Below are 25,851 nucleotides of genomic sequence, written 5' to 3'. Positions count from 1 at the left end.
TGTTGATACACAGATACATACAGAGCTGATTTTTAAAAGGATAAACCCATAGTAAAGACAGGACAAAAAATAATGTGAGAAGAAAGAGGAAAAAATTTTTAAAGTAGCCAATATAATGAGAGTAAAAGAAATTGAGAAGAAAGGGATGGAAGGAGGGGTGGACAAAGAGAAGGAAGGGACAGGGAAAAAAAGAATTTTATAAGGGAAGAGTCTCTGGGAAAAGGAGTAACAAAAAGAATGTGAACATGAGTGAGAGTGAGAGGATGCTGACAAGGAGAAGGTAGTGGGAAGATTAAGTACAGTCATGGACAGGAGAGAGAGATCTAAAAAGTAGTTAACAAATACAGTAAAATAAAGATAGATAGGAAGATTAGATAGATAGGGAACAGATTTAAAAAATAGAAGCCAGTAAAAATGGCAGTACATAAAAAGAGAGTTGCAGAAGAGAGAGAAAAATTTTTTTTTGAGCAGAGCTTTTTAAAAACTATAAGGGGGAAGATGAGGAGGGAGGAGGGACAGAGAGGAGGGATGAAAGAGAAAAAGTTTAGAGATGAGTCTGTAGGAAAGAGTTAATTAAAGAAGGAGAGAGTATGTGAGAGTAAGAGGGAGGAGTCAGTAAGAATATCTGGTACAACTGTGTGGTGTGGGAGAGATTTAAAAAGTAGAAGTCATTAAAAAGACACTAAAATATACATAGATGATTTATAGCTAGATAGACAGCGAGGTATATGGATACGTACAAAGGAAGATACGTGATTGACTGAAAGAAAAGAAAGGAGATAGATAGAAAACTAGATAGGTAGGTAGATAGATAGATAGATTCATACATACATACACACATATAGAAAGGACATTAACAGGCAGAAGCCAGTAAAAAAAAAAGAATAGAACGAGAGTTAGAAAGAGAAATGAAAGGAAAGAAAAAGGTTTAAAAAGAGAGTAAAAGAATGGAAGGAAAACAAAGGAGGGACAGATAAGGGAGAGACAGAGGAGGGAGGGAAGGAAGCAGAAAGAGTGAGAAGGCAATGAAGGAAGGTGGAGGGAGGAAGGGCATTGAGGGAGAGGATGGAGAAAGGAAAGAAAAACATTAATAACGAAAGAAACAAGAGAAGGAAGGAAATATGAAGGGGGCAAAGAGAGGGAGGAAGGAAGAAACAAAGAAAGGAAGTAGACAGATGAAAGGAAGAAAGGGGGCTGGAAAGAAAAAGTTCTGAGATGAGTTCCTAGGAAATAGGAAAAAATAAAAAGAAAAAAAATGTGAATGTGAGATGACAGTGAGAGGATGTTGAAAAGTAGGAGGTAGTGAAAAATTAAGTACAGTTGTGAAAAGCAGCCTGAGAGAAAGAGATCTAAAAAGATGAAGTAAGATAACAAATACAGTAAAATAAAATAAGTACAGAGATACAGAGATACATAGATTAAAAAAAGACTAGACTTTAAAAGTAGAGGCCAGTAAAAAAAAAAGGACTGTAAAAATAGATAAATAGAAGGCATTGTAGAACAGAGAAAGAAAGGAAAAAAGTTTAAAAGAGAAGCAGGTAAGAAAGAGTTTAGGAAGGGAGGAAAAGATGGAAGGAAGGGGAAAGAAGGGATGGAGGGAGGGAAGGAGAAAGAAAATTTTGAAAGGGATGAGGCTAGGAAAATTGATAAAATTAAAAAAGTAGCAGAGTGTGAGAGTAGGAGACACAGAGAGGAGTTTAAAGCAGGAGTTACTGTGAAAATTAGGTACAAGTGAAGAAGGCAGGGAGAGAAAGAAAGATCTAAAAAGAAGTAAAAAATAGAGTAAAATAAAAGTGGGTAAATTGATGACAGCTATGCAGTAGGTAGGTGGATAGAAGATAGATAGATACATAGATAGATGGATAGGATTTCAAATAGGAGAAACCAGTAGTAAGATAGGACCAAAAATATAGAAAATGAGAGGGAAGGAAAGAAATTTTTAAAAGAAGTCAGTAAAAGTAGAAAGGAAGAAAGGAAGCGGGTAAGCAGAAGGAAAGAAGGAAGAAAAGTTTATACAGGATGAGTCAGTAAGGAGAAGAGTTACATAAAGGAAAAGGAACGTGAGAGTGTGAGGGAGGACCAGTAAGAAAATCAAGTACAGTTGTGTGGTGTGCGAGAGATTTAAAAAGTATAAGTCAGTAAAGAAAGACAGTACAATAAAGACAGAAAGAAAGATGATTGATTGCTGTATAGCTAGCCAGCCAGCTAGGCAGGTAGGTAGGTAGAAAGAACTGATTTTAAATAGGAGAATGTAGTAGTAAAGACAGGACAAAGAAGTATAAAGAAAGAGAGACGAAGGAAAGAAAAAAGTTTAAAAAGAGGAGTAGTAAAAAGAGAGAAAAAGAAGAATTAAAGAAAGGAGAGAGGAAGGAAGGAAAGAAAGAGGAGGGAGGGAGGAAGAAAAGAGGGATAAAAGGAGGAAGGAGGGAGGGGAAAGACAGGGAGAAATGAATGAAGGAAGACAGAAGGGAGAGATGCCAGGGCAGATGGATAGACAGAAGAAAGAAGGAGGCAGGAGAAAGGAAGAAAGAAATGAGGGAAGGAAGGATGAAGAAAGCAAAAGGGAGGGAAGAGAGAAGAAGGAAGGAAGGTTTGCATGCAGGCAGGGAAAGAAGAGAGAAAGAGAGACAATGAAAGAAATAGAATAAGAAAAGATAAAGGGTATGAGCAAGGAAGGGAGGGAGGGAAGGAAGGTAGAGTGGAGGGCAGAGAGATCTAAAGAGAAGTCAGTTAAAAATAAAGATGGATGGATGGATGAAAACTAGGTAGGTAGGTAGACAGGGTTTTATAAGGAGGGCCTGGTACAAGAGATAATATTAAAAGATAGGAAGAGAGAGAGTGAAGGGAAAAAAGTTTACAAGGGGAACCAATAAAGAAAGGAGTATAACAAGAATAGAGGCAAGAAGGGAGGAAAGGAGTAGGAAGAAAGAGAAGGAAGGGAGGGATGAACTGAGGATGTAAGGAAGGGAGGAGGTATGGAGGAGGTAGGGAAGGAAGGAAGGCAGAAGTGCCGGCTCACAAAGAAAAGACAAAGAAATCCAGAGGGAGAGAGTGAAAGGAGTAAGAAGGAGACATAGAGACAGGCAATGAAGGTAGAAAGGTGGAAGGAAGGGAGAGAGGGAGGGAGGGAGAAAGGGAAGGAGAGATGGAGAAAGGGATGATGGAAAGAAAGTAGAAAAGAAGGAAGAAAGAAAAGTAGTTTATAAATGATGAATCAGTAGGGAAAAGAGTTAAATAAAGGAGAATAAGAAAATGTGAGAGAGAAGGCCAATAAGAAAACGAGGTACAGTTTTGTGTGATGGGGAGGAGATTTAAAAAGTAGTAGTCAATATTTTTAAAAAGACAGTAAAATAAAGAATGATAGACACCTGGGGTAGGGGGAGAGAACAGACTTTAAAAGGCATAAGCCAATATAAAAGACCATACAAAATAGATGTAAAGAGTTAGAACAAAAGAAATAGAGATGAGGGGGGCCGGCTCTGTGGCCGAGTGGTTAAGTTCACACGCTCCACTGTGGCAGCCCAGGGTTTGGATCCTGGGCGTGGACATGGCACCGCTCGTCAGGCCACGTTGAGGCGGTGTCCCACATCCCACAAGTAGAAGGACCTGCAACTAAGATATACAACTATGTACCGGTGCGGGGGGAGGGGGGGTGGGAAATAAAGCAGGAAAAAAATTAAAAAAGGAAGATTGGAAACAGTTGTTAGCCCAGGTGCCAATCCTTACAAAAAAAGAAAGAAATAGAGATGAAAAGAAAAATCTTTAAGAACAGAAGCCAGTAAAAAAAAAAAAAAAAGAAAGAATGGAAGGTATGAATGAGGGAAGGAAGAGAGGGAGGAAGGAATGGAAGAAGGCAAGAGTGAGGGAGAGATAAAGGGATGAAGGAAAGAAGGGAAGGAAGGAACAGAGAAAGAAAGACAGAGAGGAGGACAGTGAATGAAATGGAGCTAGGAAAGACACAGAAAAAGGCTGTTAAAGGAAGAAGAAAAGAAGGAAGGGGCAAGATAGAAAGGAGGAAGTGAGAAGGAAGAAAGTTGTTCAAAGTGATTAGTCTGTAGGAAAGAGTAAAACAAAAGAAATGAAGGAGAATGTGAGAGAAGAGACAGAGGTTTAAAAAGGAGCAGCTAGTAAGAAATTTAAGCACAATTGTGGACAGTGTGGAAAGAAATCTAAAAAGAAGTCAGTTAAAATCTAACAGTGAAATAAGATGGATGAACGACAGTTAAATAGGAAGGCAGGTAGATAGGTGGGTAGGTGTATAAAATATAAATAAAACCATAGATAGATGATAGATAAATGATGGATGGATAGATAGATAAATAGATAGATGGATAAAAAGAACTTATTTTAAAAAGGAGAATCCAGTAAAAAAAAGTCAGTGCATAAGATAGTAAAAGAGTTAGAAAGGGAAAGAAGAAATGAAAAACGTTTTTAAAAGGGGCCAGTACAGGGGCCAGCCCGGTGGCGCAGCAGTTAAGTGCGCATCTTCTGCTTCGGCGGCCCGGGGTTCACCAGTTCGGATCCTGGGTGTGGACATGGCACTGCTTGGCACGCCATGGTGTGGTAGGCGTCCCACATATAAAGTAGAGGAAGATGGGCACGGATGTTACCTCAGGGCCAGTCTTCCTCAGCAAAAAGAGGAGGATTGGCAGCAGTTAGCTCAGGGCTAATCTTCCTTGAAAAAAAATAAAAATAATAAAAAATAATAATAAAAGGGGCCAGTACAAAGAGAGTAAAAGAAAGAGAGAAGATGGGTAAGATAGGATAAAGTAGAGTAGGGTAGGGTAGGATGGGATAGGATAGGGTAGGGTTGGGTAGGATAGGGTAGGATAGAATAGAGTAGGGTAGGGTAGGGTGGGATAGCATAGAGTAGGATGGGATAGGATAGGGTAGGGTTGGGTAGGATAGGGTAGGATAGAATAGAGTAGGGTAGGGTAGGGTGGGATAGGATAGAGTAGGATGGGATAGGATAGGGTAGGATGGGATAGGGTAGGAAGAGAGGAAGGCAGGCTTGCAGACAGGCACAGAGGAGAAATAGAAATACAGAAAGGGAACAAGAAAAAGACATAAAGAAATGGAATAAGAGGAGGAAAGAATGAAGGAAGGGAGGAGGAAACATGAAGAGAAGACGTTTAAAATGGGATAATTTGTAAGAAAATGTAAAATAGAGAAAAATAGAATGAGAGACAGAAAAGAGAAAGAAAAAGGAAAGAGTCAAAGACAGAAAGAGAGGAAGAATGTTTCACAAGCAGGAAGGAACCAGTAAAAATAAAGTGCACAAAAAAGATAAAAGAAAAAAGAGAAAGTCATAGAAGGATAGAAAAGGAAGGAAAGAAACAGAGAACAAAAAATGAGAAAAGTTTAAAAATGAGAAGCCTGTAAGAAGATTTTACATAATAGAGAAAGAAAAAGAAAAGTTTAAAAAAGAAGAGCCAATAATAAATTTGACATAGACATAAAAAAAGAATGAATAAGAAAAGACTACAAAAATGATAGTGTTAGAGAGAAAGAAAAGAGGAAAATAAAGATGTTTAACAAGGAAGAGTTAATAAGAAATGCCACTGCAAAACCAGTGGAACACAGGGAGAAAGTGAATGAAATAAGTTCTAAAAGGAGGAGCAAATAAGAAAACATAGTGCCAAAAAAGAATGAAATAATGGCAATGGAAGTGAAAGAGAGAGGAGGAAGGGATGAAGAAGGAAGAAGGAAGAAAGGAAGGAAGAGAGGGATGGAAGGAGGTAGTAAAGAAAGTGAAGAATTTTAAAAAGGGATGAGGCTGGGGAAAATGGCAAGATAAAAAAGCAGGAGAATGTGAGAGTGAGAGACACAGAGGAATTTAAAAGGAGAGGCTGTGGTGAAAATTAAGTGCAATTGCACAGGGCAGGGAAAAGGGGGGATCTAAAAAGAAGTGAGTTAAAACTAGAGTCAAATAAAGATGTATAGATTGATGACAGCTAGGCGATTAGATAGATAGAATACAGATATATAGATAGATAGGCTTTCAAAAAAGGAGAATCCAGCAGTAAGACAGGACGAAAAATATAGAAAGTGAGAGAAGGGAGAAAGTTCTTAAAAGGAGCTAGTAAAAGAAGGAAGGGAGGGTAGAAGCAAGGAAAGAACGGAGGAAGCAGAAGAAAAAAGGGAGAAAGAACAGTTAATAAAAGTTGAGTCAGTAGGGAAAAGAGTTATATAAAGAAGGAGAAGGAATGTGAGAGAGAGAAAGGACCAGTAAGAAAATCAAATACAATTGTGTGGCGTGTGTGTGATTTAAAAAGTAGAAGTCAGTAAAATAAAGACAGAAAGATAATTGATAGCTGCATAAATAGCCAGCCAGCCAGGTAGGTAGATAGGTAGAAAGAACTCATTTTTAAAAGGAGAAGGCAATAGTAAAGATAGAAAAGAAAAAGGCATAAAGTAAGAGAGAGGGGGAAAGGGAAATTTTAAAAAGCTGTAGTAAAAATAAAGTAAAAGAAGAATGGAGGGAGGGAGGAAAGAAGAAAAGGGGAAGGAAGGAAGAAGAAAGAGGGATGAAAGGAGGAAGGTGACAGGAAGGGATGGAAGGAGGGAGAAACAAATGAAAGAAAACAAGAGGCAGAGGATGGGGTGGATGGATAAAAAAAAGGAAAGAGGGAGGTAGGAGGAAGGAAGAAAGAAATGAGGAAAGGAAGAAAGGACAAGGGAGCTGGTGATAGGGAGGAAGGAGGGAGGAAAGAAAGAAAGAAAAGAGAGGGAGAGAGGAAGGGAGGTATGCATGCACGCAGGCAGGAAAAGAAGAGAGAAAGACAGAGACCATGAAAGAAATGGAGTGAGGAAAAAAGAGAGTAGGAAGGAAAGGAGGGAGGAAGGGAAAGGAGGAGGGAGGAAGTGGAGAACAGAGAAAGAGAGATCTAAAAAAGAAGTCAGTTAAAATACACTGAAATAAAGATGGGTGGATAGATGACAGCTAGCTAGTTTGGTAGGCTGATAGGTAGGTTGATGGATAGATAGGTAAGTAGACAGGATTTCATATGGAAAGACCTTGGTAAAAAAGACAATATTAAAAAGATAAAATGAGAGAGAGTGAAGGAAAAAAAATAGTTTAAAAGAGGAACCAGTGGGGAAAAAAGGATATAAGAGGAAGGGAGGGAAGGAGGGAGGAATAGGGGGAGGGAAGAAAGGAGTAGGAAGGAAGGGAGAGAGGAAAGGAGGAAGGATGTAAGCAAGGCAGGAGGTAGGGGGAGGAAGGGAGGGAAGCAGGAAGGAAGGCAGAAGTGTAGGCTCACAAAGAAAGGACAAAGAAATCCAGAGGGAGAGAACATGAAAGGGTAAGGAGGAGACATAGAGACCAGTAATGAATGCAGAAAGATAGAAGGTAGGTAAAAAGGGAGGAGGAAGGAAAGAAAAAGAAGACTTTTTAAAGGGGGTAAGGTTAGGAAAATAGTAAAATTAAAAAGAAGGGAGAATGTGAAAGTGAGAGAGAAGTTTAAGAGAAGGAGCTAGTAAGAAAATTAAGCACAGTGTGGAGGACAAGGAGAAAGATCTAAAAGAAGTCAGATAAAAACTGAAATAGATAGAAGGATGACAGCTAGATGGTAGCTAGGTAAGTAGGTAGACAGACATAGATAGATAGATAGATAGATAGATAGATAGATAGATAGATGCATGCATAGATAGATAGATAGAAGTGATTTAAAAAGGGGGAAACTTGTAAAAAGTCAGTACATAAAAGAGAGTTAGAAAGGGAAAGAGAAGAAATGAAAAACTTTTTAAAAGTAGGCCAGTAAATAGAGAGTAAAAAAAAGAGAAGAGGATAGGATGGGATGGGATGGGATGGGATGGGATGGGATGGGATGGGGAGGGGAAAGGGAAGCAGGGGAGGGAAGGGAAGGGAAGAGAAAGAGAGATGGAGGGAAAGGAATTGAAAGAGAAGTTTTAAAAGGAGAGCAGAAAAGACTTTTTTTTTTTTTTGAAGAATGAGAGAATGTGCACAAGAGAAAGTTTTTAAAAGATGAGCCGATAAGAATAGTTAAAATGAGAGGGAGGAAGGAATGAAAAGTTTATGAAAGAGGAGTCAGTAAAAAAAGCTCATAATTCAGTTCAGTGAAGTGATGAGGCTGTAACCTCTGCCTCTGGGATAACAAATCGCTTTAACAGCAATATTGCTCTCTCCATCTTCAACTGTTAACTTCTAATTCCAGTAGGAAGAAAGTTTCAGGTAGGCATCTTAAACAGTGCGCACCTCAAATGCTTCTTTTTTTCTGTTTTGCTGAGCAAGATTAGCCCTGAGCAAACATCTGTGCCAATCTTCCTCCACTTTATATGTAGGTCACCACCACAGCATGGATGAAGAGTGGTGTGGGTCCACACCCAGGATCCAAACCTGCAAACCTGGGCCACCAAAGTGGAGTGTGCCGAACTTAACCACTACGCCACAGGGCCGGCCCTTCAAATGCTTTTTGAAGAAGAAAATATAAAATAATTTATGTTCACAATATTACAGAAGTGACAGGAGAATGAAGATGTCTATTTTCCATGTGAAATTAACTTATGCCACTATAAGGTGGCTGTCATCTTCCACCATGTAGACACCAAGGGATGCACATCTTATAACTCTAATGAAAATCCAATTAGCACTCATACAGTTTGGACTCCTTTTGTCTATCTAAATGATTAGAAACAGGAACTGTAGGGGCCGGCCCCATGGACGAGTGGTTAAGTTCCCATGCTCTGCCTCGGCACCCTGGGGTTTTGTCAGTTCAGATCCTGGACGCAGACCTAGCACTGCTTTCAGGCCATGCTGAGGCAGCATCCCACATAGCAGAGCCAGAAAGACCTATGACTAGAATATATAACTATGTACTGGGGGGCTTTGGGGAGAAGAAGAAGAAGAAAAAAAGGAAGATTGGCAACATATGTTAGCTCAGGTGCCAATCTTAAAAAAAAAAAGAAAGAAGCAGGAACTATAGTCACCTCTTTCACAGATGAGATATATGTATATGGTTGCCTCTGCCAAGCTCTGAGACACAACCAAGAATTGTCATGGCCACTGTGGCCCACAGGGTCTCCAGCACAGTCATCACACTGGTCTGCATCCCCACACAGAGAAAAAGCCATGTTCCCTTTGGGCAGGATGGAAGGATGGAGTTTTTCCCTTTTCTCAGAAGATGACCATGTTCCCCCAAGTATAGCTTTAAGTAAACAAGATAATATTATAAAAGTGATTGTCCTGCCTCTCCATCACGTCTCTCCTAGGATTTCTCAGTCTTGCCACTACTGACATTTTGGGCTGGATAATTCTTTGTTGTGGGAACTGTCCTGTGCATTGTAGGATGTTTAGCAGCATCCCTGGCTTCTACCAAGATGCCAGGAGCAACCCCCCCCCCCACCACCATTTGTAACAACCAAAAATGTCTCCAGACATTTCCAAATGTCCCCTGAGGGACAAAATTGCCTCTTATGAACATCCACAATCTATCCTCTCCACTTCCTGCCCACAACACCATACATAGATTAGCATATGGCTCTCCTCCTACCGGGCATGAAAGGATAAGTAGAATCTATCTTGGATAACTGTGTCATCTATTTATTAAAAATAAATATTTTATTGTGTTTCTTTAAGTTTCTTCTGCTCAAATAAAGAAAATGAGTGATGCTACCAGTGACCAGAAATTTCACCATGGACAAAAACGTAATTAAAATGTTATGATTAGAAATACTAAAATAGTAATTTGTGGAATTGGGATTTGGTACTGACCTCTTCTGCTTATAATGCAGATAAATCCTCTATCCTTGTTATAAATGATAGATTTCAAGCAATGCTTGCCAACAGTGCTACAGCCTCTCTTGCCGTCCAGATTAGACTCCCTAATTAGTCAGTTCGTGTCACTCCCTCCACACGCCTATGAGCAGGGCGCCCACGTTTTGCAGCTGACAACTCTGCAAGCCCAGTTCATAGCCCTGTCTTCTCCACAGCCCCTGCTCCTGATCTCATTATTGTACTTTTCCATTCCCAAACAAGATCCTGAGGCATTGTTTTAGCCTGTGCCTCACTGGCTGCTGCGGCCACTGCTGCCACTCCTTGCTCAACAGTTCAGCCTCCTAGGGAAGCTTTACTTGCATCTCATTTGTTTCACCTGGAGAATCATCCTTGCAGATTTCTGATTAGAGGTGCTACTGTTGTTTCTGAAGCCTGTGGCCCTAGGAACCTAGTATGACCACGACCCCGACCAATGCTCTTTCTCTAAACCCTGCCCTCCCTTAGGCTTTGGACTTCTAAGGCCTGAAGTAACTTCTGTCACTTCACTGGCAACAGAAATATTTTATTCTGCCACATATTTTTCTGCAGCAGTGGACTGTGCCGTCAGAGTTGTCCACTCTTGTTCCCCTGTTCTTTTAGAGCAGCCCGACTGAGTAGTAGCTGTTGTCATTTGAACACTTCAGCCTACTTCTTGAGTAGGCTTCTTTAGCTGTAGGATCAGCACTATTTGCTGGATCTAAGTGTCTTCCTTCCTTTTGCTTTCTGGCTCAGTCATTATTTTTCTAGCATACTCCTCTAGATTCGGCCTTTGTGGGGTCTCCAAAATTGCTCAGACTTTCAGGGAGCCTCCCCATCTTTCTGCTTCTTTCCTAAAGATGGTGTCCAGATGTCTGGGACAAGAGGTGTGGCTTATGTTCTGACTGCTCTAAATGTCAGCAGTATGGGCATCACCTAGGAGCTTATTGGAAATGCAGATTCTCAGGCCACACCTCAGACTTACTGAATCAGAATCTGCATTTTCACAACATCCAAAGGGCTTTATATGCACATTAAAGACTGGGAAACACTGGCTTCCATGACCTCACGGAGGTAAAATAAAGTCAGGGTGCTTGGATGAAATGTCTTCTGCCTCCTCTGGTCTCCAGAGAGATGCCCTTATCTCCACTGAGGTAGTGCTTGGCCTGTTGGCATTCACAGTTGAAGTTGGCCATCCGTGCACTGACTCACAGTCTGGTCTCACTGGGCTTAGTAGGGCCCTCTGGCTTTCCCATTCCACGTCAATTCCGGCTGGCTGCTCCATAACTCTCACAGTGGAGCCCTCTCACCTCCACCACAGTGACTTCCCTTGGCAAGCTCCCCAGCTAGACTCTCAGCCCTTTCTGGGCCATGTGTACACCACATGGGAACCAAGAATGGCTTAAGAAAGCAAAACCTCAAGGGGAAACAGGGAGAGGTTGGTAAAAGGAAACAAATTTTCAGCTATAAGATGAAGAAGGTCTGAGGGTCTAATGTATAACATGGTGACTATAGTTGGTAATACTGTATCGCATAATTGAAATTTGCTAAGGGAATAGAACCTAAATGTTTTCAGCAACAATAACAAAAAAAGATAATTATGTGAGGTGATGGATGTGTTAATTAACTAAATTGGAGGAATCCTTTCACAATGTATAAATATATCAAATATATTTATATATTGATATATATAAATATATCAAATCATCATGATGTACACTTTAACTATCTTACAATTTCGTATGTCAATGATACCACAATAAAGCTGACATTAAAAAAAAAGAAAAAGATACGGAGGGGGAAGTGGTGTACCCACAACATGACTAACAAAAATGTACAACTGAAATCTCACAAGGTTGTAATCTATCATAACATTAATAAAAAAAAAAAAAAAAAAACCAAATGATAGAAATACTTTTATGAAACACAAACAACAGTCGCAGAAACCTGCAGAAACAGCACGTGTGGGTTCCTCTCTCCTTCAGGGCCTTCAAATGGCCAGCTTGCTGGAGTCCCTGAGCTGTGGAGCCTCGTCTGCTGGCTCCCCAGTACACAGCCTGGCTCAGCCCACCACCCTGTTCCCCCAGGCACATCCCCAGGGAGCGCAGGCCTGACACCGCGGACCCTGGCCCTGCCCCTGCCCTGCCAGGCAGGATGACCCTCAGTTTCCACATCAGCAACTTTAGGGGGTGTTTGTAGGGGAAAGCACGCAGAAACCCTCGAGCTCCGACTCAGAGCGTCTCTCTACAAATCCAGAGCCCGAGAGCACTCCCAGGACGAGGGAGGGGGCTGCAGACACAGAAGCGGGACGGCCCCACACACGCGCTTCAGCCACTTCCTAACTGTGACCGTGTGGTCGTGGCGTTGGCCAGGCACCATCAGAACACGGCAGCGCACTGCACTTGACAGGGGCTGCCTTCATGCGACTGTGTCTCTCAAGTGGGTGATTGCCTGCTGTCGGCTGTGAGCTGTGACATGCTGCTGCAAACCCAACCTGGAAACACGTCCTAAACCTCCTCCTGCACGAGGAGCTGCCTTCCACCCTGAACCATCACGGCTGGTGGCGGCCAACTTCCCCTCATCTACATTTTTATGGAAACTTCATCACAAAAGACATCGTCAGAAAACGGCTAATTCCAGGACCAAGAAATGGAAGAAAATGTGGCTAAGTGGCACCAGCCAGTCAACAAGTGGGTGACAGCAAACATAATGGCTTTTCCCCGGGTGACCGTTAAGAACACTGCACATGGCCCCTGTTCCGGCACTCGGCTGTGTCTCCCATGTTCCGCTGTTTTCTCAGGGTCTGTCACAGCAACTGGCACATAGTAGGTGTTGCCTAAACGTCTGCCCCATGAATAAATGATTGTGTTATATTGTAAAAAAAAAAAAAAAAAAAAAAAAAAAGAAAAAGAAAAAGAAAAAGAAAGCAAAACCTCAGAGACAGCCTTGCTCTACCTGACCACTCTGTATTACAAAGTTTCTTGGGCATGACCAGGTGAGGAGGAGCAGGCAAAGGTGAGGAGGTAGCCTAAGAGATCTCTTTCTAGAGTCCTAAATGAAAAGAAGAGCAATAGTTCTTTTCTCTCCATGTTATCTGAAGCAACCAAGGCCCAAAATAAGGAAAATGTGAAGCCCCATCTGATGTCTTTGCTCTCCAGCCTCTCCATCACCCTTCCATTTTCCCACCATCTCAGAGCTGCTAAGGAGTGGACTTTTCCCCTCCAATTTTCTTTAAGTCGTATCCTCCTCCTTCCTGAGCCCAGATAACTCTTATTGGTGGGCTAGGGTCTCTCCAGTACACTAAGGGAGAATTTTCTGAGCTAAGTATTCCAGGCTGTTGCTACACAAAAAGGAAGATAAAATTTAGGGAAATTCTTGAGACAATTGCAAGGCTCGCAAGGCGTACTGTCTTGGTTGTGTCATCCTATTTTTGGATGACAGTTCTGAATATTACCTGGGTGTTTATCGTGGCATTCTTCCTGTTAACAATTCTAACCTCCCCTGCCCTAGCTCCATCCCCAGCCAGGTGGATGCCTATGGAAGACTAGGGCAGAGGTCTTGTACTTAGGGGGTCAAAAATGAGAAAATAATATAAAATTTTGAAACAGTAGCTGTTACATAATGGCTCTTTCATATCTGTCAAGCCCCAAAAGTGAGCACAACAAAAGATGGGTCTCCAGACCTAGATCTAGAAGGCATGCTCACTGTAAAAAAATGTAAAATATAGAAAAATATGTAATATATATAATGCGACAACCTAATAAACATGGGCCAAAGGCATGAACAAACATTTTACTGAAGACATACAGATGGCAAATAAGCACATGAAAAGCCATTTAACATTATTAGTCATTAGAGAAATACAAATTAAACCACAATGAGATACCACTACACATGCAGTTAAATGTCTAGAATTTAAACAACTGACCATACCAAGAATTTGCAAGGACGTGAAGCGACTAGAACTATCTGACACTGCAGGTAGGAACATAAAATGATACCACCACTGTGGAAAACAGTTTGGCAACTGAAATTAAACTTACATCTACCATATGATTCAGCCATTCCACTCCTAGGTATGTGCGCAAGAGAAATGAAAATATATGTGCACGTAAAGACTTGTACATCAATGTTCATAGCAGCACTATTCATAATAGCCAAAAAACTGGAAAAAACAGAAATGCCCTTCAGCGGGGAAATGGATAAACTATAGTACATCCATACTATGAACTATTACTCAGTAATAAAAAGGAATAAACTATTAATACAGGTATTAATACTATTAATAAACTACTATTATACAATAAAATACTATTAATATTGATAATCTCAAAAGTAATTATGCTGAATGAAGGAAGCCAGACCAAAAAGAAAAAGAGTATATCCTGTTTGATTCCTTTTATAGCAAACTCTAGAAAGTGCAAACTAATTTATAGTGACAGCAGATCAGTGGTTGCCTGGAGAACAGAGGTGGAGAGAGGGACGAACTATAAGGGGGTACAAGGAAACCTTTGGGGTAGATGGAAATGTCTATCTTTATTGCAGTGATGGTTTCATGGGTTTATACATATGTCAAAACTGAACAAATAGTACATTTTAAATATGTGCAGTTTATTGTACTTCAATATATTTCAATAAAGGTGTTTAAAAATTACGTGATTTCTCTTTCATTTACTTTTAGGATCAACTCACCATTCTCATGGTTTTGTAAAGCTTCCTGCCAAAAAATCAACCTCATCACCTCCTCGGCATGACGTACAGAGTAACACACCAGAACAAAAGGTAGAAAGTTGTATGTCTCAGATGCTTTGTGTTGATAATTAATTTATCTAGTTAACTTATATTTCTATGGGATATCCCCTTCACTGGCATGGCACTGACCGGTCAGAGATAATGGGGTCCTACACAAGTGTGAAGCCTCTCTCGGGCAGAGAAAGTTCTAAGTCAGCTTCCTGCTAAATGTACCATGTAGTTTAGCAGAAACTAACTTAAATATTTGATTATGAAGATGATGCTAGCTAACGTTTATTGAGATCTTACCGTGGGCCAGGTCCTGTGCTAAGCTAGAAGGAAGGGAAAAGAGGGAAAGTAGATGACCTAAGATGTAAAGATGGAAAAGACATCATTGCTGCTCTTGAGGACTCACTGTCAGGGAACAGACACACACAGTAAAATTTGTTTACAGTAAAATGAGAGGACAGTTTTGATTTGTACAAAATGCTGTGGGAGCACAGAAGATTTAGATACTAGACTTGCCTAGACAAGTCTGAAAATAAACAGGCTTTATTAAAGGAGGGATTAATTGGATTAGGTCTTGAAATGTGAGTGGGAAGTTTCCAGATGAATACACGTGAGGATATAGTGAGGCAGTATTGCAGGCAGATGTTCAAGTGTTAAGTGAAAGCAGGGAAGTGCGAGCCAGCAAAGCCAGGGTAGTACAGGAGAGGAGATTGAAAAGGGAGGTTGAACCCAGAGCTTTGTATATCTTGTTGAGTTATAAATTTATCCTCTCAGTTGTAGGCAGCCATTGCATACTTTTGAGTGCAGATATGAAATAAGAATGATTTGGGTTTTAAAAAGACAATCTGTTTGCAGTGTGTGAGATAGATATCTAGAGAGAAGAGATTAGAGGCAAGATAGTTTTGAGACTACTGGGATGGTCCAGATAAAAATGATAAGGGCCCAAACTAAGGCAGTGGCAATGAGGGTGAACCAGAGGCCACAGATTTAAGATATTTCAGAGTCAGACTATGTCCGAATTTGGTGACTCAATAGATGTGCGGATCCAGAAGGAGGGAGATGATGATGATGATGATGATGATGATGATGATTTAACTTTTGTGTATATGTTTTCTTGAAGTGGGATGTCTTTTCTCTCTGCTCCCATAGTGCTCAGGCTTAGCTCTATCTCAGAACTCATTATACTGTATCATATTTGTCTGTCTTTTCTACTGGATGATAAACTTCTGGAAGTCAGGAATTATATATCTTATTTCAGTTCCAAGCAGTGTGCTCAATAAGCACTAGAGTGGGTTGGATTGGTCTTATCTGAAATAAATGGAACAACACAAAGCTTTCTAGAATGGAGGACTGGATAGATTGTTATGCCTTTAACCAAAATATGGAAGACAGAGAAGGAGCAAGTTTGGAAAGATGGGTGTACATAGGTACATGATAAGCTTCATTTTGAACTAGTTAAGTTTAGGTACCTGTAAGAGATATCCAGTAAGAGGCTGCTAATATGTGTTAGCATTGAGACCAGAGCTTAAGAGAGAGGTAGGGGATGGGGAGAAAGAGATGCTACTGTATTAATTTGATTGCTCCAGATTCAGCCAAAAGTCTCTTTTAGAAGTTTATTTACTAATGAATGTCTTTTTTCTTGAATGTTAAACCATACAGAAAGATAAAGAAATGACTAAAGCATCACACCCTTTACATTATGGAGGTAAGAAAAAGAACAATATTTATAATTGTTCTGTTATCGTTCAGTTAAATAATTATAGTTTTGTCATATAGTTTTCCAAGTTATGCTTTTTCCCCCTGATTATAAAATCTGATTACTTTGATAAAGGAAGATATAAAAATTATTCATGATTGTAAATGTTAGTATCCCACATTTTTGAGTGATTGCTGGGTGAACAGGCCCTTCGGACTTTGCAAAGCATGGGTTAGTTGGAGTCCCCGCTGTGGTTGCCTACACTGATAGGTAGAGTCAGTTCCTGACATACTGCGATTTGGGAATCCCAGTGCTGAGAATTCTCCCCAGGAAGGTCTCTACCCTCTAATGCCGTCCTTTCTCCCCAGACATAAAAATATATCCCGTTTCCCATTTCCCCAGGGCTGGGCTAGAGGTTAGTTTAGTCTCTGTTACTCTCTGTAAAAGATTGCCATGCATATTGTACACACACACTGAGAGCACTGGCACATCTCCACCTGGGTGGCCAACAAGCACCTCATCTAATATGCACAAAACAAATTCATCATCTTCTTGTCACCCCAAAACCTGTTCTCTGCCCCTCCTAATTTTATGCAGGCACAAAACCTGAGTCACCTTTGAATCTTTCCTATTGATCATATTCTACATCCAAAAGTTGCTACATTCTGTCCAATCTACCTCCTTAAACTCTCTCATAACCTTCCCTTCCTTTCCATTCATGCCACCCCTATCTTTAACTACTGCAATAATTTATCTCCAATCTCTTCTTCATCCTGTTAATCTTTCCTACATTTTGCTGTGAATGTAATCTTCCCCTAAACAACTATGGCTGTATAATTCCTCTACTTAAACATCCTTGGTGGTTCCCCCTTGCCTGCTATACAAAGTGCAGAACAGTTCATTCAAGGGCAGGGGAGTGGTGGGAAATTAAGCTGACAAAGTAACTTAGAACCAGAGGTTAGGGAGTTCAGGCTTGTCCCTGAGGGCAGTGGTGAGCCACTGGAAGTTTGTAGACAGAGGACTTCAAAAAAGGTGTCTCATATTTGGAGATACTGCCTTAACTTGCATAAATAAATACATGCTTGACTATGGTAATTCTAGACATTATGGCAACCCAGCAAAGAGAATTACATCATCTTTTCATATTTAAAGGCACCTCTTCTTTCCCCCAGGAATTAAAAGTACCTCATCTCAAGCTCCAGATGGTGCTGATAAAACAAAAGATGTCCCCAGACACTCTCCACAGGATATTCTGCAACAAGAGGCAAGTAACATTTCTTTTGTCTCAGATACAGACAGAACAAATGAAGTATGAAATTATTGTCAAGATTGGTATAACACAGTTTCCTTCATTAAATGACAATACAGAACAGCCTTATTCCCTGAAATTAACCACCCTGTAGTAAGATTTTATAAAAATTGAAATGTGAACCCACAGTAATAATCCTTTGCTACTTCAGACTTCCGATACTCATGGCTATCAGTTATGTTGGTGTTGCCATACTGTAAATTGTAGGGAGTATCAATAACAAGTTGTAAGGTAGTGAAAGAAAAGTGGTGAGCTCGAGATTTTTAATGTGCTAAACAGATCCAAAATTTGAATGTTATATTTGCCTCAATTCTTAATAGAGATTTACCAGAAGCAACTTGAGTGTTCCCACTTAGCCCTTAGGTTATAGGGTTCCTAAAGGATGAGCTTCAAGAGTGTCAGGGTACATACACCTGTGTCCTGTGGAGGAAGCAACAAATTGGGCTTTTGTGAATCATGTCTCCTCTAGTGTCTATGGGTTGCGCAGAGACAGCCGTGCTGCCTCACCCTATCCCCTTCATGACCAGTGATCAGATGCTGGAAAGTTGGCAGCAGGCATTCAGGGTGCAGCCTCTGGTCACAACATAGATTGTTTCTGTGGGTGGCCAGCTTGTCATTATAAGAGTCAAATCCACATCCTTGACTCCATTAGCACTGTATTAACTGGCTCAGCTGTTCTAAAAAGTTAACATGGTTTGAAAGAGATGTCATCAAGCAGGAAATTCATTAAAGTCTTCCCAAATGAATTCTACACGACTGAGGTCGAAAGTGGCATCATTTGTCATGTCCTGTGTTAAATGAATAGTAAGTGATAGACTCAATTATGTATAACTGCTCAAATGTAGCATGTTAGCCATAATATGCTTCTTTGTGTAAACAAATATTTATGAAACACCTGCTGTGTACAGGGCAATGTGCTATTATGTTTACGTCCTTAATCAGTATGCTTAGTATCTGAAAAAGGAAACTTCTTAACTACCTTGAGATAGTTTAGTAATTCCACATCAGGAATTAATTCCTTTTTTCACCAGCCTCACTATAGAGCCAGAAAAAAAGTGTCCCCTGAATGTAACATGGATGGAAAACAATACTAAATACTTTACCAAAAAAAAGCCAATAAACAAATTTAGACCATCTGTTTTTAAAGGAGGCTTTAAAATATATTGGGCAATATGAATACATCAGATGGTCACAACTACCTAATTTATTGTGAGAAATAGCATGACCACTTTTATTACAATAGAATATGATACTATTTTGCAGCTTATTTCACCCATCCCATCAGTGTCAGGAAATGTACTTCTGGTGGCTTGTGTTCAGCAGTCTGACCTGGAAAAAAATAAAGTCTACTCGGTTGGATTTATCTTCTTGTATAATTACCCAAGCAGGTAGAGCTCTTGGCCAAATCAAAGAGTCGCATGCCATGTAGGCAGAAAACCTGCTCTCTGCTTTCTAGTTCTCTAAAAACATTTCCCCTATAGTTAACTTTGTTTAAAAACCACACATATTCTTTTTAATTGTTCAGTTGATTACTTCCATCCTGATCAGTGCATTCTTCAGTTAGTTAATTTTATAATACCAATGAATTCTACAAACCTTTGAATTCTCTAAGTAATATAAATCAAGTAAAACATGTATATTTATTATAAATAGAATTTTTAAATCATTTTCTTAAATTTCTGTATTTTAAATGTGAGAAATAGCTGATGTTCCAATTCTTTAAAACTCCCTTGAGAATTTTCTTTGTTTTTATTTTTCTTGTGGCATATATAGGTGACATTTGCTGAGTTGAGTGGAAAAAAGGCCAAGAAATTAAGTTTAAACTGTGATCCAGGTAAACATTAGCAAGTTATTAAGTAAATCCTGAAGTCCATTAATCCATCCATTCAACTAACATTTGTTAAGCTTCTGCTACATGCCAGGCACTAAGCTAATTAATGAACATAGAAAGTAGAAAAGCCGTGGTTCCTACTCTGGATTTTATAGTTTAGTAGGAACAGTCAATAACCACAACCCAACATGCTAAGTGCAATAATGAGGTACATACAAAGTCCAGTGGAAGCAGAGGAAAGCCAGGGAAGCTTTTATAGAAGAGGCCACAACTGAGCTGACACATGAAGCATAAGAAAGAATTTTCTAAGCAGACAAATGGGAGGAGAACCTTCCAGGAGAAGGGAATACGTTTATGAAGATACAGACATTGGAGCATAGTGTGTTTGTGGAAATACAAATTTTCTTATAATTGCTTTAGCTAAAAGTTCAAGTTAGAGAACTGCAGAAGATGAAGCTTGGCTGGTAGATAAGGGTTGGATCATTAAGATTCTGGTAGGCCATGCCAAGAAATCTACCTTTATCTTGTTATCAAAGGGCAAGTATTGAAGAATATGGGCAGGGCCACAATATGATCAGAATTTGCCTTTTCTAAAAAGGGAAAGGAGAATTAGAGGTAAAGAGACTGGAGGCAATGAGACAATAAAAATGTTAGCATTTATTGAATACTTACTGTGTACCAGTTACTATGCTAAACTCTTTATATTCTCTCATTTAACCCTCCCAACAATTTAATGAAGTTAGAACTATTTTTATCTACCATTTTACATATAGGTAAACCAAGTCTGAGAGTGGTAAATTATCTTGCCCAAGTTTCCACATGGTATATGGCAAAGCCAGGGTTTTAACCCAGGGTTTGTCTTATTCAACCAATCCTAACCACGATTCCATGCTGCCTTGTACTACAATTAAAGAGGCTATTACAACAGTCAAGACTAGAAATAAGTCTTGAAAAAGTCAGTGACAGTGAGGATAAAGATCTGGGTACAGATCTGACTCAAACTAAGGAGGTTAAATAGATGAGATTTGGTTACTGATTAAGTGTGGGAGATGAAAGAGGTGAACACAACTCCCAGATTTCTAGACTGGACAACTAAATGGATAGTGAATAGTGGTACCATTCAGCAGATTGGCACTACAGAAGGATGAACAAGTTTGGAAGAAAAAAAGTTAGCTTCGAATATATTGAGTTTGAGGTGCCTGCAGGCATCTAAGTGGCACATCTAAGTGGAACAGTCAAACAGGCAGTTATAGATACTGGTCTGGGACTCATGGGAAAAGCAATGAAAAGAACACCTTATATCAAAACCTATAGGAAATAACAAAAGCCGTTTCCATAGGTTTTGATATAAAGTGTTCTTTTTTAGGTAGATTATACTTTCTCCTTTTATTTCCCTCTTTGATCTAAGAATTATCTATAAGTATATTTCTTAATTATCAAAAAATTAACATTTTGGGTCACATTTTTTTTACTAGGTTCAGCGAATGTAACCTATAAATTCTTAACACATTGAAGTCTTTGTGGCCAAATATGTGACTGATATTTGAAAGTGTTCCATGGATATGCCAAAAAAATGTATATTCTCTATTTGAAGGATATAAGGCTCATATGAATATTAACTTCTATTTATTGATTATATTATTCAATTATTATGTCTTTACTGATTTTTTTTTGTCTACTAGACTCTTTTTCTTACTGTCTACTAGATGTATCCAGCCATCAAAGAGATGTATTGAAGTTCTACATTATAATTGTATTTTTATCAAATTCCCATTGCATTCCTAATAGGTTTTACACAGTTAGGCTCTTTAGGATATTTAATCCACCATATTGCCAGAAATTATAGAAGAGTTCTTTATCTTTTCAACAGTTGCATTAGTTAGTTACAAATCACCCCCAAGCTTGGCACCTTAAAAAAAGAAACATTATTATCCCACATCCTGTAATTAGGATCCTCTGGTTAGGAATTCAGGAGGAACTTGACTAGGTGGGTCTGACTCAGGGTCTCTCATGAGGTTACAGTCAAGATGTCATCTAGGGCTGCTGCAGTCATCTAAAGGCTTGATTGGGACTAGAGGATTCACTTCCAATGTGGCTCATTCACATGGGTGTTGGCAGGAGGCCTCAGTTCCTCACCCTGTGGGCCTCTCCATAGGGCTTCTTGAGTATCTTCGTGATATGGCATCTGGCTTCCCCCAGAGTGAGTAGTCCAACAGAAAGGGGCTGAAGTCACAATATATTTTATAAGCTAGTCTTAGAAGTTATACACCATCACTTCCACCATATACTATTCATTAGAATTAAATCACTAAGACCAACCCACACTTGAGGGTTAGGGTTAGGGTTAGGAAGGAAATTAACCTCCACCTCTTGGAGGGAGTATTATCAAAGAATTGTAGACATATTTTAAAACCAAGACAACAGTATTATTTTCACACTTAATTTTTCAGGTTTATATATTATTAACTCCAGCTCCTTCCTTTCCAAAACCATACACATGCAAAAACATACTATACACAAAGAAACTCAAGAAGGTACATAGAATTTAAGTAAAACTTTCTCAGCAGATCGTTGGAATTTATTGGTTATTCACAGTATACTTTACATTTATTGGGAGAAAAATCAGTAGCAATTCACCTTGACTTTGAACTGGCTCCAACTGGTAATACTACTTTCTATTATTTAGAGCATTCTGTTTGTCTAAGACAGTTTAGTTATGCATGTGCATAATTGACATACACCATCTCAGTATTCCTATGGACATATTTTACATGAAGACTTGCTTTAGTATGATTATCCAGAAATATTTACTAAAATCCACTTATGGAACTTTGCTAGTTGGCATACAAAGCATGTTAGGCAGTATTTGAGTGGGAAGAGATTAATGACAGGCAGACTAATGAGCCAACACGTTTTAAAGAATTAATTCAACAAAAAATGTAATTGAATGCTTACTGTATGCAGGCACTGTAAACTAGTAATCACAGTACAGCATAGTAAGTTCTATAATAGAAGAATGTATAAGGTGCTTCTGGAGCATTGACAGAGGATGCTGTCTACTTAGGTAGATTTCAAGGAAGGCTCTCTGAATGAGTCCTAAAGGATGAGAAATTTAAAAGAGGGACACTAGCATTATAAAGGAAATAGTAAGGGCAAAGGCAAAGGGAAATGCATGTTGTTCAGTATCTCTGAAACATAGAATATATGTAGAATGATGACCAGAGATGAGCCTGGTGAGGTAGGCAATGGCCCCAGATCTTAAGGTATATTTTATGCCTCCCTGAGAGGCCTTAGAGAGTTTAAACAGAGCAGTGATAGCAGAGAATAAAGACCTATTAAGATATGTTAATTACCATTTTACAAGTACTTGTGAAGGATACCAAGAAGTAGTAATTTTCTTTTTCTTTCTGTAGATCCACCTGGAGCTCACCAAATTTTCCCTTCTCGTGATTCATCAGTGAAGTAAGTATCTAAGAAAACAATAAATTGATGTATTATTTTAAATTGACATTTTAATAATTACACAGAAGTGCTGCTTGAGGGCAGATTCTCCCAAGGAGTCCTCCATTCTTGTAGTTCTGCTTGTATGTAGTGAAACGCTCATCTTTTGCAACCTCTCAGGACTAAGCTAAAATTGTCAAGTAGGCAAAGTTAGTCATTCATGCTCTTCCACCTCCTTCCCTCTTTATTCTCACTTTGGTTCTGTGTTCCCCCATATATAAGGCTTTCTCTCCCCTTTCGGATAGCACTACCTCGTCTCTCCAGGTAGTTTTCTGGGATCTGGATCTAATTCTTTACCCCTCTCCTCATTCAAACATGCATTACTTGTGCCTTTTGGGGTTATTGGTTTCCTAATCATGATAAATTAGTTTACTATATAGTATTACTGACCTATTCTGTTGCCCCATCGTAAGGATATTTGCACTGTAATGCAAAGTAACCAATATCTAATGATGCAAAATAAAGACCAGTAGAAAAAAAATTTTTTTTTGGCCTGGGGGCCTTTCAGCCCTCAAACCTTAGTGGCCAACTATTCTGCTGATGTACTGTTCCCCTCAAACTTGAATAATATTTCATGCACATAAAATAACTACCAATGGAACACACAAACCCCACACCATCATCTTTTAAATACTCAACAAAGCAAATGAGGTCCAGGATAGGTTTTATAAATCCAAAACTCTGATGAAAATGGTTGGGTAAAGTGAAGTAGTGTGTGGTGGTAAATGGTACTGACATTCAGACCAAGCTTCCTAGAGAAGGATTTTGAGCTTAGGAGTGATGGAAGTCACTTTGTCTGACTTACTGAGTGCTCATGGGATACAAAGATACTGAAGGAAGGAAATTGAGTACCCCAGTAGTAGGACAGTTTAGAGAAATAAAGGTGAGAGAATAATGACAATGTGCAGTTTTATAAAGTGTTAATTCCTACCTTCCTTTTCCTCTTGCCCACCCCCAACCTTGACTACAGATCTACAGAATTACTTGAGTCTTTTCAATAGCAAATACTCTGGATACCCTTTTACTAAAAATCTTAGCTCAGCTAAGATGAACTCATGCATGACCTGGAGCTTCTCCCCCGTTCCTCTCAAATACCCAGGGTTAAAATACCTTTAGCTATACCTAGGACAATTCCAGGCCAGAGCACAACAAAACATAGCTAACACCATCTGGTCTGGCTCTACCCATTGCACCCATGTCATATTCTCTTACCTTACAGAGAACACAGGTTCAAGGCCTTTGACTTAGTCCTCTTGTTCTCATGCAGCTCCTTGCTTCCCAAGGCTCAACTGTGGAAGCTTCACATCTGTTCCACCATTTACCTCCTCTTTCTTTTCTCCCCTAAACTCCTTAGTTCTCTGTTTTTTCTAATGCTAACACAAAGGACATATACATAAGCTTAATAAAATAGAATTAGGAACCAAAGAAAGGAGGACAAGAGGAAGCAAATGTGATAAGATAGTGGTGCAGTAAACAGTTGTAATAATTAAGCTTTGCATTTAAATACTGAGTATGTTCTTATAATTGGGATGGAAGAAGAGAGGAGAAACAGAATAAAGAAGGCAGTGAGTCTGTTGCCCTGAAGACTGTGCTCATAAGTTTCTATTTCATTCATTGGGTGACAGTCTAATGGTTTTGAGGAGGGATGTGATATTATCAAATCAATAACTCTGCTGAACACTTCTGACAGCAACATGTAGGACAAATTAAAGACAGTTAAATAGATGCCAGTTGCAGAAGCTCATTAATGATTTGTGGCCTGCACAACAGCCTTCGTTTTGGAGTAGAGAGAAGTATGCATAGATCTAAAATACATTAAATGGGAATTTATTTACCAAACTTTCTTGAGAACCTACTGTGTTCAAAATAGAGTGCTGGGTATTAGGGGGATACCAAGATGAATAAAGCACTGCCCTTGACCTCAGTTGTGCTTTGCAAAGCATCAAGAAAAAAGACAGGGAGACATGAGGAATGCCAAAAAGTGAATTGAAGGCAGGGCAGTGGATAAAAAGTCAGGCAAGGGGAGGACCACCCATGGAACTATCCAGTGTTTGGCTTTCAGATTGGAACACTGATGTTAGGCTACAGGGGTGCTGCTTTTAAGTCCCATTCAGCAACTGGAATAAGTAAATGGATTTGGCAATAGAATAGACTACGTGTATGGATGATCAGGAGGTATCAGGCATTACCCCAAAGCTGTGGGCCTGAGATACAAGTAGAAGACCACCAATGAGATAAAAACTGGATATTCAGAAGGATTAGGCAAACAGGCTAAATTTTTTTTCTTTTTTTTTACTGAGTTCATAATAGTTTACATCAGTGTGAGATTTCAGTTGTACATTATCTAGTGACTGACACCACATAAGTGCTCCCCTTCCCCCCCCTGCTCCCCCACCCCCCTTCTCCTGGTAACCACTGAACTGTTTTCTTTGTCCCAGTACTTGTTTATATTCCACATATGAGTGAAATCATCTGGTGTTTGTCTTTCTCGGACTGGCTTATTTCGCTTAGCATCATTCCCTCCAGGTCCTTCCATGTTATTTCAAATGGGATGACTTTGTCTTTTTTTCTGGCTGAGTAGTATTCCATTGTATATATATACCACATCTTCTTTATCCAGTCATCGGTCAATGGGCACTTGGGTTGCTTCCATGTCTTGGCTATTGTGAATAGTGCTGCAGTGAACATAGGGGTGCATATGTTACTTTGGATTGTTGATTTCAAATTGTTTGGGTAGATACCCAGTAGCGGGATAGCTGGGTCATATGGTAGTTCTATTTTTAGTTTTTTGAGGAATCTCCGTACTGTTTTCCATACTGCTTGTACCAGTTTGCATTCTCATCAGCAGTGTATGAGGGTTCCCTTCTCTCCACACCCTCTCCAACATTTGTTATTTTTAGTCTGAGTTATAGCCATTTTAACAGGCCTAAGATGGTATCTTAGTGTAGTTTTGATTTGCATTTCCCTGATGATTAGTGATGTTGAACATCTTTTCATGTGTTTATTGGCCATCTGTATATCAT

General features: G+C 39.5%; 1 protein-coding gene and 1 long non-coding RNA gene across 2 annotated transcripts in view; one reads left to right on the top strand and one right to left on the bottom strand.

Moving 5' to 3' along the window:
- The window catches only part of FSIP2L (fibrous sheath interacting protein 2 like), a 79,779-nt gene that overhangs the window by 15,127 nt on the left and 38,801 nt on the right, over positions 1-25,851 (top strand). Inside the window, 6 exon segments of the mRNA XM_023633559.2 lie at positions 9,599-9,667; positions 14,433-14,533; positions 16,151-16,196; positions 17,360-17,451; positions 19,270-19,330; positions 22,741-22,789. Of these exon segments, the coding sequence (XP_023489327.2) occupies positions 9,599-9,667; positions 14,433-14,533; positions 16,151-16,196; positions 17,360-17,451; positions 19,270-19,330; positions 22,741-22,789 (418 nt within the window).
- Positions 1-25,851, bottom strand: part of LOC138921946 (uncharacterized) — a 92,934-nt gene that overhangs the window by 49,981 nt on the left and 17,102 nt on the right. The window contains exons 4-5 of the long non-coding RNA XR_011434970.1: positions 22,681-22,797; positions 17,373-17,439 (exon numbers count right to left, since the gene is read on the bottom strand). This is a non-coding gene — a long non-coding RNA (uncharacterized lncRNA). The remainder of the gene's footprint in view (positions 1-17,372; positions 17,440-22,680; positions 22,798-25,851) is intronic.

Source organism: Equus caballus, chromosome X (genome assembly GCF_041296265.1).
Source record: "Equus caballus isolate H_3958 breed thoroughbred chromosome X, TB-T2T, whole genome shotgun sequence".
Taxonomy (NCBI): Eukaryota; Metazoa; Chordata; class Mammalia; order Perissodactyla; family Equidae; genus Equus; species Equus caballus.
This window is presented reverse-complemented; position numbering and strand designations above follow the sequence as displayed.